The sequence below is a fragment of the Copidosoma floridanum genome, unplaced genomic scaffold (assembly GCF_036245765.1).
Source record: "Copidosoma floridanum isolate Cflo_tuat_1 unplaced genomic scaffold, Cflo_Japanese_pri ptg000020l, whole genome shotgun sequence".
NCBI classification, from domain to species: Eukaryota; Metazoa; Arthropoda; class Insecta; order Hymenoptera; family Encyrtidae; genus Copidosoma; species Copidosoma floridanum.
Window position 1 is genome coordinate 5,443,709 of NW_028321897.1, and position 14,412 is coordinate 5,458,120.

The 14,412-nt window shown below is 36.2% G+C and overlaps 2 protein-coding genes across 2 annotated transcripts; one reads left to right on the forward strand and one right to left on the reverse strand.

Annotated features, from left to right (window-relative positions):
• The first annotated feature begins 4,417 nt into the window (after positions 1-4,417).
• Positions 4,418-8,199, forward strand: LOC106646991 (ras-related protein Rab-18-B). The gene is made up of 4 exons (XM_014363222.2): positions 4,418-4,981; positions 5,155-5,272; positions 5,615-5,932; positions 6,005-8,199. Exons 1-4 carry the CDS (start codon positions 4,902-4,904, stop codon positions 6,167-6,169), a joined length of 681 nt encoding a protein of 226 aa, XP_014218708.2. The 5' UTR covers positions 4,418-4,901; the 3' UTR covers positions 6,170-8,199.
• A 1,704-nt stretch (positions 8,200-9,903) lies between these two features.
• Positions 9,904-14,071, reverse strand: LOC106647002 (protein RCC2 homolog). The gene is made up of 5 exons (XM_014363241.2): positions 13,693-14,071; positions 12,615-12,855; positions 12,255-12,533; positions 11,594-12,162; positions 9,904-11,511 (listed from the first exon to the last, which is right to left on the reverse strand). Exons 1-5 carry the CDS (start codon positions 13,915-13,917, stop codon positions 11,341-11,343), a joined length of 1,485 nt encoding a protein of 494 aa, XP_014218727.2. The 5' UTR covers positions 13,918-14,071; the 3' UTR covers positions 9,904-11,340.
• Between the last annotated feature and the right edge of the window lie 341 nt (positions 14,072-14,412).

Below are 14,412 nucleotides of genomic sequence, written 5' to 3' on the forward strand. Positions count from 1 at the left end.
TCATACTTTTATATCAACGCCATCTAACGCAGCTAAGTTTAAACTAAAAAGTATCCCTAAAACCACTGGGTACTCCATAGACATGTAAGAAATGAAGACTTAGAGTGTTTTCCGCAATCGTCACTGGGGTATTTTCCGCAATCGTCACCAGCAAGTAATTGGCATTATGCCTCTACCACGTGACCTCAGTATATATATGACTAATATAGAGGTGAAATAACACAGGTCTTATGGGAGGAATCTTGTTTTTATTTTTTTTCGCACTTAAAAAGATATTGAGCTTAAAAAGATTGTTAATTCCATGTTACTGACATAATGAGAGTTACGTAGTTATTTTTTTCCTTTGGTGAATTCGTTCATGAAAATTGAAAAAGCGTTTAGAACGTATACGGAGTGCCGTTTAACCCTACTTTGAGCTGTTTGTTTCAGCTGTTGCTGCTGCTGCGCCACTGCTGCTGATGCTCAGAGGTAAACAAACAGCTCAAAGTAGGGTTAACGGCACTCTGTATCCGTTCTAAACGCTTTTTCAACCTTCATGAAGGAATTCACCAAAGGAAAAAAATAACTACGTAACTCTCATTATGTCAGTAACATGGAATTAACAACCTTTTTAAGCTCAATATCTTTTTAAGTGCGAAAAAAAATAAAAACAAGATTCCTCCCATAAGACGTGTGTTATTTCGCCTCTATATTAGTCATATATATACTGAGGTCACGTGGTAGAGGCATAATCCCAATAGTAGGTTGCGCTCTACGTTACCATCGGGTCAGTAAATCAACTATGCACTTTTTTCTCGACTTTTACGTCGTCTGCTGTTTTAACTGGCCAGATTACGGAATATAGCGCCAGTTTAATTCAAGGTAGTTGACTTACCGACCTGACGGTAACGTAGAGCGCAAATTAAAATTACTTGCTAATGACGATTGCGGAAAACACCCCAAGCGGCGTTACCACCACGACCTATGTAAATAACTTAATTTTACAGCCTCTGATTTTATTATCCTGGTAAAGAGAGCACGGTGTAAGATGTACGTGAAGTTATGTGTAGTAATTAAAGTAATTACTACTATATGGTCAATTTTATTTAATCATATGAATATCTATATTTTTGGAGGTCGACGTTTAGATAAAAAATACATTGTAAACTTGCCGCAAACAGCATAGACCACGTTAACTTTTTATTATCTATTTATAAGATTAGTTGCGGCTGGTTTATAATTGATTAAATGGCTCTAATATAAGAAGTAATAATTATTTGAATCAGCGCCATCTAGCGTTGCGAATTTCTGAACGAAAAAGTGGCCCTAAACTTTTGAACTAGAGCTTTAGCGCGTAGAGCCATTTAGTCAGTTATAAACTAGCCGCAACTCATAATGAAGCTAAAAAATAAAAAAACAACGATACATGTGTTTTTGGCGGCAAGTTAACAATCTATTTTTTACCAAAAATCGACCTTCTATGTGTTTATACTTTTGAAGATAAATTTTTTAGCATAAGATAGATTGTAAGCTTGCCGCCAAAAACCCATGTATCGTTATTTTTTTATTTTATAGCTTCGTCATAAGTTGCGGCTGGTTTATAATTAATTAAATGGCTCTAATCCTGATTGCTCTGCTTCAGAATTTTAGGAGCCACTTTTGGCCAAAAAATAAATACCGCTAGATGGCGCTGATCCAAAATAATTATTGCTACTTACAGTAAAGTCACTTTATTAGTTATAAACCAGCCGCAACAAATTTTAAAGATAGATAATAAAAAGTTAACATTTTTTGTGCTGATTGCGGCAAGTTTACAATTTATCTTTTACCTTAAAATCGACCTCAAAAACCATCAATGTTCTACTTATCTTATATGGCTCATAAAATCGACAATATTTACAAAATTACAATACTCTTGACCTTTTACCATTAACTAATGGATGAACAGCCCTTCAACTTTAGATTTCCAATAAACAGTTAACTTATATATTATGTACATAGCAAAATTTGTGTTACAGAAATCGTAAATCACGATCAAATATACACGTAAATTAATCAGTCGAAAAGAGACAACCGAAGAAAAAAGGTCTTAAAAAGAAGCAGTCACACGAAGAGTCTCCTAGGAATGGAGCATCGGATCTCACTAATTGAAAAATACATTTATTACAGAGATGTAAGTTTGAAGTGTTATAAGTAAACAAAGAACCCAATCTTCTCTGATCAAGTGAGATCCAATGCTCCATTCTTATGAGACTTTTCGTGTGACTGTGCTTCTTTTTCGGGCCTTTTTTCTTCGGTTGTCTCTTTTGGACTGATTAATTTGTGCTTACATGATATGGTTTAATAAAATCGACCATATGGCATTACTTAGTAGTAATTACTTTAATTACTACACATAACTTCACGTACATCTTACACCGTGCTCTCTTTACCAGAATGATAAAATCAGAGGCTGTAAAAGTTACGTAGGTCGTGGTGGTAACTGGTAATGATAGGTATGTAGGTACCCATCTGAGGGATTATTGAATGATCCAAACGAATGATGGATTGTCATCTGTAATGAATCAGTTAGCACCAAAAGGTGTGCTAATTCACACGGCGTCTTAAAATTCGCATGTGCTTAAAACCATGTGAAAAAAATTGTGATGACAAAATAAAACGTGATTCTGTTGGTCAAATGTTTGTTTTGGTATATGTACAAAAAATAAATTGTCTGTTTATTCAGTTTTGGATTTTGTATCGTCTGTGTAATGCAGAAAGACAATGGAGAACAAGAAAACGCCAACCATCATCGAAAAGGCACTAACTTTACGATTTCTGTAACACAAATTTTGCTATGTACATAATATATAAGTTAACTGTTTGTTGGAAATCTAAAGTTGAAGGGCTGTTCTTTCATTAGTTAATGGTAAAAGGTCAAGAGTATTGTAATTTTGTAAATATTGTCGATTTTATGAGCCATATAAGATAAGTAGAATATTGATGGTTTTTGAGGTCGATTTTAAGGTAAAAGATAAATTGTAAACTTGCCGCAAGTAGCACAAAAAATGTTAACTTTTTATTATCTATCTTTAAAATTTGTTGCGGCTGGTTTATAACTAATAAAGTGACTTTACTGTAAGTAGCAGTAGCAATAATTATTTTGGATTAGCGCCATCTAGCGGTATTTATTTTTTGGCCAAAAGTGGCTCCTAAAATTCTGAAGCAGAGCAATCAGGATTAGAGCCATTTAATCAATTATAAGCCAGCCGCAACTTATGACGAAGCTATAAAATAAAAAAATAACGATACATGGGTTTTTGGCGGCAAGTTAACAATCTATCTTATGCTCAAAAATTTATCTTCAAAAGTATAAACACATAGGAGGTCGATTTTTGGTAAAAAATAGATTGTTAACTTGCCGCCAAAAACACGTATATCGTTGTTTTTTCATTTTTCAGCTTCATCATGAGTTGCGGCTAGTTTATAACTGACTAAATGGCTCTACGCGCTAAAGCTCTGGTTCAAAAGTTTAGGGCCACTTTTTCGTTCAGAAATTCGCAACGCTAGATGGCGCTGATTCAAATAATTATTACTTCTTATATTAGAGCCATTCAATCAATTATAAACCAGCCGCAACTAATCTTATAAATAGATAATAAAAAGTTAACGTGGTCTATGCTGTTTGCGGCAAGTTTACAATTTATTTTTTATCTAAAAGTTGACCTCCAAAAATATAGATATTCATATGATTAAATAAAATTGACCATATAGTAGTAATTACTTTAATTACTACACATAACTTCACGTACATCTTACACCGTGCTCTCTTTACCAGGATAATAAAATCAGAGGCTGTAAAATTAAGTTATTTACATAGGTCGTGGTGGTAACGCCGCTTGGGGTGTTTTCCGCAATCGTCATTAGCAAGTAATTTTAATTTGCGCTCTACGTTACCGTCAGGTCGGTAAGTCAACTACCTTGAATTAAACTGGCGCTATAATTCTGCAGTTAAAACAGCAGACGACGTGAAAGTCGAGAAAAAAGTGAAGATTTCATCGCTGTTGACTGTCGTCTGCTATTTTTACGGAATAGAGCGCCAGTTTAATTCAAGGTATATATAGTTGACTTACTGACCTGACGGCTGACAGTAACGTAGAGTGCAACCTTAAATTACTGGTGACGAATAGTGACGATTGCGGAAAACACCCCTTATGTACGGCGCTGAAGCACAAGTAGGAGACACTGTATCGAACGTGGGTGTCTGTCTCTCTCGCACATCTGCACCTTTATCAATGAACGAGAAAGACAGATGTCTACGTTCGATGCTGTATCTCCTTCTACTCGTGCTTCAGCGTCGTACATAAGACAAGCAGTCTATATTTTTTATATGTCTATGGGGTACTTCTAGTTAGCCCCAAAAATGGCGGAGCCAATCAGTGACTTTCGGACACTCTACTCTAACTATAGGGTTAGTCTACAACGTACCTCCACCGTGGCTCCACAGCGTGTGCTTTTGTCTTGTTCTCTGACGTCAAATTATAAAAACGCAACTACAGTTTCATCATGCTTTTGTATTTCTTGACGTCAAAAAACTACCAGAAAAGCTCTAAGCACTTGTAAAATGGCCTTAGGTGAGTAATTAATCAACAACAATCAGCTGTCTGCAGTGACCATAGTATCGTCGATGAAAAAAAACAACATGAAATAACTACTTTAGTATAGCATAAGGAACTGCGCTTCTGCGAGTTAAAGTGACGCGACAAGTGGCAAAGATTCATTGAATTTGTTGCGCAGTTAAACGTTCTGTTGACATATTTATTATTTTTACATTTTTCCCATCAGTAGTTGTGCCTCAGTGTATCAGTTATACTGCAATACAGAGAGTGAAGATACTTTACAAGTGTTCTCGTTGTTTTACTGTACTCCTGCTGTTACCTGCGATGGCTGGGATGGACCAAGACGATGTTTTGACGATACTCAAGATTTTGATGATTGGCGAGACGAATGTTGGAAAATCCAGGTACATTAGCAGATAACCTTACCAAGCTTGGGCGTGAGATTATTTATAGATGGGCTCTTTTTTTTGGAGTTGACAAAAAGGGAGAGGATTTGGATTAACTATTTCTTCTTTTTTGGTTCCTTGACGTTATTGTATCGCTTTACATTTATCTTAAATCATACATTTTATTGCAGTATTTTGCTGAGATTCACAGAAGATGAATTTCACGACAATATACAAAACACAGTGGGAATGGACTATAAAACCAAAAAGCTCACCATCGATGGCAACACGGTCAAGCTGGCCATTTGGGTATTGTATATATCTATATTATGCGCAATCTACTTTTGTGACTCATCAAACTCTCTCTGCATGGCGTTCCTTTAAATAACCTTCTTTTTGCATTAGGTGCATCCTTAGTTGGAGTAATCCTCATGAAGTGATTACCATTATTATTTCATGTCATAATGTACCGAACGTTTTATAAAATACTTGTTAATCTCAAATTCTTTCGTTTTTTATTTACATTTATTGCCTCTGCAATAATTTTGCTCACTTTTCTTTTCGTCTTACATCGTAACTTTAAAAATTTACCTGATGTATTCACGAAAATGAATGTCTTTTTGTAACAATCTACATTAAATATGCTCTCAGGATACCGCTGGGCAAGAAAGATTCCGCACTTTAACACCAAATTACTATCGTGATGGTCAAGGTGCTATTTTAGTCTATGACGTGACAGATAGAAGTACATTCACAAGGTTGGAAACATGGCTAAACGAATTGCATACATACTGTAATAAAACAGATATTGTCAAAATGGTAGTGGGCAATAAGATTGATCTGCCTGATAGGCAAGTGAGTACCGAAGAAGGCTTGCAGTTTGCCAGAAGACATCAAACACTTTACATTGAGAGCAGTGCTAAAACAGCAGATGGTGTTAAATGCTGTTTCGAAGAACTTGTACAAAAGGTTTGTGGCTGTAAATTTTATATTTTATATCAAACAGGAGCCATAATGATAATCATAATTATGTTTACTTAGATCATACAAACACCAGGTCTCTGGGACACGTATGCCTTCAAGCCTTTTAACAGTGGCAATGGCACCAGTGAAGCTAGGCATCGCATGGGAAGACGAGGAATGCAGTTAACTGACGATTACGAGCCAGAAAATACATACTCAAGCTGTTACTGCACTTTAATTTAATATCTTGTAATTTATAAATATGTTTAATTTTATATATTTTAATTAACGGGTAAGGTACGAAAAATTGCGGTTTTTAGAGCTCGTTCTAAAGGAACCTTGCCTGCCTCCTTGTTGGCCGGGAGACCTCTCGCGCGGCAAAGCAGCAGTAGTTTTGTCCGTAAAGAACGGATTTGAGTGGCGCTTAGAAACTGAAAAGTAAAAAGGATAGTTGCAAGTAATTATAGTACTGCGCTCCTAAAGAATGACAATTTCGTGACGATGGGAATGATACCAACCTCGTCCTTGTAACCGTACTCCAGCCTCGGTGATGATGAACTGGCCTGCTGGATACCGGAAATTTTCTGACCTGGCGATATCTTATGCTCCCTGGGGCAGGCTGCACGCCAAAATAGTATTTTGGAGAGTGTTTTTGGCCGCTACCACATCCCGATTCCATTTGGAAAATGCGTTCCTGTCCCTGTAAGTGAGGCAGTTAGTCTGCCCGTCGGCTGCATTGCTTCTTTCCAATGTGCAGCTGCTGAGAACATACTTCGCACCTTTGAGTGGTGAGGTACTCATTGCTGGTGTATATCTGTGAACAAAAAAAGTAGACATTACTTGACAATTACAATTTAGAAAAATAAAAATTCCATAAAAATATCGACAACTTACAATCAAGTTTTCGGGATGATCTTTAGACAAATCCTTCAATCTCTTGACGATGAGTGACATGGGAATCTTGCGATCACCATGGATTTTTCCTGTTACACTTATCTTTCCAAGTGTCAGAAAAGTGGATATGTGCTTTCTCTCTTGCCCTTTGCAAGTCCCAAAAACAATTTTGTTGACCAAACGGTCTACAAGGCTTCGAGTTCTTATTTTTAAATCAAATTTTTGACGTGACCAAAACTTTTTTCAATAAATTGAACCCAAATGATGAAAGTACAAACGTTTATATTTGGTATAGTTTCATGATCCTTGTTGTTCTTCAGTAAATTGATATTTGGAAATTGGTCCTTTAAAAATTTCATCTTCTTATCTATAAGCTGGTGGTAGTAATTTGCTCTCCATATTTACTGGTGACTCTTCTAGAAGCACTTCGGAACCACTGATATCTAATGAGGTCAACATAATCGGTACCTCTCGGGTCTACTGCCGTAAGGGACTCTTTGGCCTCTTTCCTTTTGTTTAAATCGACAGAATGTACATCCAGAGGAATAATGACCCCAGGGTCGATACCCGCAAACCTGTTGTATGTTTTTTTCTTGCAAACATCCAAAGCTTGTTTTTTATTTTCTTTTTTTTTATTCGTCTTCTTCGGAGCTTTCTCCTATCCTTTTTTCTTGTTTTCACCTGCTGTTTGATACCTGTTCAGGTGCACTGATTTTTTTGCGTTGCCTGGGTCTGCTCTGCGCTTAAACAGGTGAATGCTGGCATCGACATCGTTACAACTTATTCTCCAAGCGAAAACGAGTTTTTGCTTTTGTTTGAAGATGCTCTGTAAATCGAATAAGCTGGAAAACATTTGTTATGCGTTTTTATTAATATTGTAAGATTGCTGTATAACTTGTATAAATAAACAGCCCGCTGTTGTATTTTTACGTTACCCAATCATTAAGTAATTAAAAGTTATTAAGCTTGATCTTTTTAAAATAATCTAAATTTTAACATTTTTACTAAAAACGAAATATTAAAAAAAACTAAATAATTTTTGCTATAAATACTTTTTAGATTTATTATTCATTAGGGAAACCTTCTATTGTAAGCATCAAAAAACATGAGCATGTAAGACTTGTTAAATAAAAATTTTATAGCTTTTGTAAATGATGTTTTTAAATGTGAAGGATGAAAGTAACGCGATGTACGTCACTTTGGTTACTAGAGCTTTTTAAATTGTTACATGTATAAAAAGTAATCACGATCTTTAATCTAGTGATATAAAGAATGTTTGGATGAAACATATTATTAGAGTAAGACTGGTAAACAATAAATTTCATGTACAGAAATAATGTAAGATATTTATTTGTAAATAAAGTGGCCTTTGCATGAAATCAATCATTAGATTCATGATTTTTAATCCCAACTTTGGCAAACGGCTGTGCGATGACTTGATATCGCAACTGTGATCATTACATTTTTTGCCTAAACAATTGAATTATAGTGTTCAATTTCATGACAATTAATTACGTCTAATACTTTTTTGATTCTCTTAAAATAATGAGTTCCCAGATTTTAGAAAACTTTACGTGCGTACCCGTCACTATAATACATGATGATCTGAAAGACGCAGGCAATTCAAGTCACGAGCAGTCTTTGGTTTTATTGAAAAATAAATTATGGAGAGACATTCAGCACGCTTGTGTTGATGAGAAAAGTTATTATCAAGAACTAAATACTCTCATCAATCGTGGGATTTTCAGTAAAGCTGTCATATCCAAGCTTTTAAGACATGGTAAATTTTTGATAAAGCATATATTACTTTTATCTTTTTTATGCGCTAATTTAAAATTTTGTCAGGCATGTCCAAGGAAAACATCATGAAGGCTATGAAACGTGGACTTCTGAATCTTCAACCCGATGAGATAATCCCATTTTGTGCTTTTAACATCACTCCTGACGAATTACAGTATTTAAAAATTATTTTTTATTTTATTTTACCAATTATCTTTCCACATATCAACATTCTAATGTATTTAATTTATAAAGATATCAAAGTGACGGTATACCTAGTAATGTTGACCGGAAACTGTTGGAAAAGTTAAGCGACATTGGATTTAATGAGGAAGATTGTTGGAGTATGATTTTGTCTGGACTAGTGAATCAAAGCAACTGTGATATTTTTCGTTTGTCATTGAACGACGTTGCTGCAAATAGAATTCTAAATTGGCAGGGCCCACTGTTATGCCCATCGGATAAACTTATCTCTTTCTTGGAAAAGTTAGGCATCGATGAGAGTACGATAAAGTTCGTTTCCACAAATGGATTCAGCGAAGAAGCACTCGAAGTACTCAATGAATTGGGTTTCTTTGAATTCAATGAGACGAATGAGGATTTTGTGAGTCATCTTTGAATTAGCGGGGAAAAGTAAACTTGTTCTTAAGATTTTAAAAAATGTCACAGGTACAAACGAATTTTACTCAGCATTTGTCATGCAAAGAACCATCGGTCATTTTGCAAAATCTTGGTGAAGCTAAAAAAAAAGTTATATCAGAGGAAACAATTTATTTGAGGTGATATGAGGAATTTTCAATATTTATCCCAACTTAATTCTGTTGATTGAATTTTCTTTTTTTAGAGAAAATTTAATGGCTCCTTTGACTTGGGCACTAAGTCGAGTGTTAGTCAACAATCCAACAGACCCAATTCACTATACAGCTTGTCAGCTCATTCGCTGGAAGTATTATCTCGATTTACCAGAACAAAATAAAATAATCAACTACGTGAATGATGCTACAACGAAAAGGGAGCGATTTCTTGTAATGTTTAATTTTGGCACTTTCATTGCGTACAAAAAGATAACAATTGTAACGAATATCTTCCTAGGCTAAACAAAATTCTATTAAATCAACAAGCTCTAGACAACTTTCTTGTGAATGTGGCTCAGGTGTTACGGGATAACGTTAATCAAGGATTTGTCGGATTGGAAAACTGGATACCTGAAAATACTACCTTAATTTTTATTACTCAACAACAAGATTTTGATAAAGGAAACGAGTAAGTGACAATTATAGAGCAAAAATTAATAAAAAGGGTTTTATTTCATTGTATTTAATGAGTCTTGTACATTTGTCACCTATGTGTTTGAATAAGAAATATCTCGAGCGCACTGACTGCACCCAAAAGATAATGGAATGGGCAAATGTTAAGACATCGCATAGAAAGACACTCATAGTATCTTGGCAGTGATTGTATTTTAATCACAAGTCCAAAGAAAAAAGTGTATAAAGATTTAAATGCTTAAAAAATAGAGTAATCCATAACTCGAGCACGGCTGCCATGTGTATATCGTTCTCGAAATCGAAAACGCGCATAGAGAAAATGTATGACATTTACGCTGAATACTGTATAATTGACCACGAAATTTTTTCTCTGATCATTTTCCTTTAAAATTACTTTCAGACTTTTTATTACTTTTCCTAAAGCAAATTTTAGTACTTTTTTAATCACCTGATACAATAAAAGAGTTATTACCAGCAAAAATGTACAACTCTACGATTAATGCTTTTAAAACTGTCTCTACTTACAAAGTACGATGCTTCATTCCATAAGAATAAGTGATATAATGAAAGTTAAATATAAATTGACTCGTGACGGTTCAATAATAAGTAATCATTTCATGTTACAATCACAGAGAATTTACTGTTAAGTCTTTGTGAAATTTATAATTAAATGATTGAAAAATCATTGCCATATATTTACATAAGTTACTTTGACTGGTGACTAGTTTTAACAAACTACATACTCACATGTCAAAATAATACTATAAATATAGTAAACATTTTTCTTTTTAAATAGTACAACTATTAAATAATTTCGTAATATTATTAAAAGTAAAATAGGAATAAATTTGATCAAAAATGTTTTCTTCAACGACTAAAATGCGTGATAAAATTGAATAACAACCAGCACACATTGCCGTACTCTTGTTTGGTACCGACTTACGTTCAACTTTAATAAAACATTAATGTATCAAAATATATATGCTTCATATATACCCGTTAAGTCTACAATCAGAGCTCTTGATAGAATATCAGCTTTTTTCGTTTAACCTATTGTTTTTTCACAAGTTTGTATAAGTATTTGTGTAATACGGAAGTACAAGTAGTATATAGAAGACAAACCCATGGACGTTTCACAATGTCATTAACTCTAAGTTGATCTTATCAAACACCACTGGTAATTTATGTTCACTTGAAAAAAGCACTATTAAAAGAAACTTAAATAAAACTAGTAAAATATGATCCTCGTAAACCCAGTCCAAAGTGTATTGTTTGTTTATTTATCAAAGCCAAGTTAAATAATCTTAAACTCGAGCCGTTTGTTCAAAATTGTTTTAAAGTATCAATTGCTATGTTTAAATAAAGATAAAATACCACTGTGATTAACTCGAATTCAATAAATTCCTGTTAGAACAGTGAAAAACTCGGTACATTCAATTATTTTCTGGCGATTTTTCGTTGCTACACTCAGACTTAAACTGAATACTCTTGGAGTTTTGCAATCTTTGCTTTATCTTCTTCCAATTCATCACGACAGATCATCAGAGTGTGGGAAAGCCCACAAGTTACAGCTGTTATGTACATTCCTTCCAGAGCTTTCACTTCCATTGGAGTTGTCGATGATTTTCTCATCTCACCAAATCCCTGTGGAAATACGAAGAGCTTTATTACGAGTTTACTGCTATTTTGCATAAGTTTTTTTTTTTAAATTAACCTTGATACTTACCAGTTCACCAAATGTAGGACTGCAGCCCCAAGCAATCACCGATTCATCAGCTGCCACAACAACGCTGGTTTGCGAGCAAGCAACACATCTAATGTCCCAGCCAGACAGATCCTGAATCGGTTTGGGGTACATATTTGCTTCCCCGGTGCGCTTCGCCTGGCCAAACAGCAGCATGCTACCATGAACGTTCAAAACAAGGCTAAAAGTGCTTCCACAAAAAACAGCCTTGACGCCACGACTTGGTGGCTCCAAAAATTTGATGAGACGAGGTACCAGCTCGTCACGCTGCTCGTTATGGCCGAGACGACCGAAACCACCAAAGCCCCAGGAAAAGGCACGGCTCCTGCTATCGATTGCTACAGTGTGGTGGTAGCCACAGCTGAAGTCTGTAATTTCGACACTGTCTAGAGGCGTGATGTGGCCATCCTTTGTCCTCTCGACGTAAATGACAATACGTTTCGGAACTTTTTCAAAATGGAAGGCTAGCTTTGTACTTGTAATGAAGTATTTGCCATCTGTATTATGACCCAATGCACCATACTCTGGACTTCCAAAGGAATGCAGTCCACCTAAAATAGTGTTGGAAGCGTTATTTTTACAGTATTACTGTTTTATTTTAATTGCTGAGAATAAATATTTTTTTAAATGTTCATTCAACTACCTTTAACGTCCAAGATCATAGAAAATTCGGCTCCACAGCCGACTTTGATGATCGGAGGACCGCTATACTTTACTTTAGTGGCAGTGAGAATTGTGGCATCAGATTTTCCGACCCCACACTGACCTAACTTGTTGTCACCTGCAGCAAAGACAATACCGCGACTCGTAAGGAACAGGGTATGATTACGACCACAAGCTGCTGCTATGATTGTGTGGCCCTTCAAGGCTTCAACCTCCGTTGGATCATCGCGCCGTTTTTCATCACCAACTCCCAATTGCCCTAATAATAAGAACAAGTGATTTTTTAGATGATTTTTCAAAATATACGAACCGCAAAAGAATTTCATTCAAGATCATACACCTTTATCGTTTCTTCCAAATACCAAACACTTATTGTCCTCCGTGACAACCACGCTGTGAGAAGCAGCAGGTCCTGAAGCTACCAATCTCACTCTGGCTCCATTGAGATTCTTGAACGTGTGAGGGGTCCATAAACTGCGTCCGATATTCACCTTTGAACCTTTAGGTGGTGCCTTTCGTCCAGCAATGTCCCAATTGGTGAGACCACACATGAGCAAGGTTCCAAGCTTGCCCCATCCTCCCTTGAATTTTAAAACAAATAATTTGAATTAGTAAAACGGCTTATTATACTGAGAATTGATATATATTTTTTACCATTTTAACAGTAAGGCAATAAAATTTTCTATTTAGTTTTCATTAAAGCTTTTTATATCTCGTTTTGTCATAACAATTGACTAAATTGTCAGTAAAAATACTAACATGTCACTACGTGGTAGTGACAAAAACAAAACAAAAAATTTCATTGAACAACCGCTTTAAAATTCAAAGTTTCCTGCCCCTCTTTACACCATTGAAAATTCAGTTTTCCAGTGTATATACGTCTGTCTCGCTCTTTCCAAGAAGACTACTGATGACTACCGAGTACTGTACTATATAATACAGTGGAAAACTAAAAAAAATAACCGCCACCACGCGCGCACACACACTAGTGCCGCAACCCCCATCACCGATTGTTTTAATAAAAAAAAAACATAATCCCCGACAAACATTCTTGGCTGCAGCCTTGTCCGGACCAATCAATCATTGAATGCCATCCGTTTAAAGAGCCCAGCCTCTCCGATGTAATAAAATTGTCAAACTTCTATGATAAAACCATAACAAACCAAACATGCCGGCCGACATGAAAATAAAAGCACACAATACAAGCGAGAGAGAAAGAGACACACAGGGAGAGAGAGAGAGAAAAAGGAGACGCTTCATATTCGGTATAAGCGGTACAGAGATGGGTGTACTTGTATATAGGTATACAAAAAAAATGCAACAGCCCTGGAAGAGGAGAGAGATTTATGGATGGGTGTACTTACTTATATGAAAATTAAGAGAGAGAAAAAAAAAATGAATCCACAAGTATACTATACCTCAGGCGCGGGAAGCTCGGGAATACTGGCGAGATCGGCGAGATCGTCCTCGTGGACGTCCTCGGCATCTGCTACGTGATTATCCTGCTGATGGGCCTGCAGCTGGGCCTGTTCGTCCTCAAGCTCGGATTCGTGCTCGCTCGAAATATCCTCCTCGTCGTACTCGACTTTGCGGGATTTTTTCGGCTTGTTCTTGCCAGTCGTGCTCTTTCTCTTGGCCGACATGTCTTTTGTTGCTCAACTCCTACTTTGTTTATTCAACGCTTTTTATTAAAAGGACAACAAATCAAATGCACCTTTTAATTACGCGTATTATAGGCACACGAACGCACCGCCTGGCAGTCCTGGCACTGAGCCGTGAGCGTTCATATACACATGAATGTGAGGATCGCCGGATGATGGCCGGATTCAGGTGAAAAAAGAGGACAGAAGAGGGGGAATAGAATATATATGGGAATGGTGTGTATGTGCATACAACGCACACACTTACACTGGGCGCGGGTGCGGGTCTTTATGGCTGAAATGCTGATGCTGACTTGTTATATTTTTTCTCGCATCAGAGAGACGCGCTCGCTCCCTTCTCTCTCTCTTTATCTTTCTTTTTTTGTGTTGTCGTGTAAGTTGTTCCCTCTTCGTTTTCTCTTTCTGTTCTTGATCTTCATGCAGAGAGCAGAGTAAAACTCACCGGGTGCGTGACTGCGAGACTCCCCCTAGACTCGA

What these genes read in the sequence shown, in the direction of transcription:
- LOC106646991 (XM_014363222.2), top strand. Translation starts at nt 4,902, where the DNA reads ATGGCTGGGATGGACCAAGACGATGTTTTGACGATACTCAAGATTTTG. An exon ending in ACGAATGTTGGAAAATCCAG is followed by an intron (nt 4,982 to 5,154) that starts GTACATTAGCAG and finishes ATTTTATTGCAG; the next exon opens with TATTTTGCTGAGATTCACAG. An exon ending in TCGAAGAACTTGTACAAAAG is followed by an intron (nt 5,933 to 6,004) that starts GTTTGTGGCTGT and finishes ATGTTTACTTAG; the next exon opens with ATCATACAAACACCAGGTCT.
- LOC106647002 (XM_014363241.2), bottom strand. Translation starts at nt 13,917, where the DNA reads ATGTCGGCCAAGAGAAAGAGCACGACTGGCAAGAACAAGCCGAAAAAA. An exon ending in CCGAGCTTCCCGCGCCTGAG is followed by an intron (nt 12,856 to 13,692) that starts GTATAGTATACT and finishes TTAAAATTCAAG; the next exon opens with GGAGGATGGGGCAAGCTTGG. An exon ending in GTCCTACATTTGGTGAACTG is followed by an intron (nt 11,512 to 11,593) that starts GTAAGTATCAAG and finishes GTATTTCCACAG; the next exon opens with GGATTTGGTGAGATGAGAAA.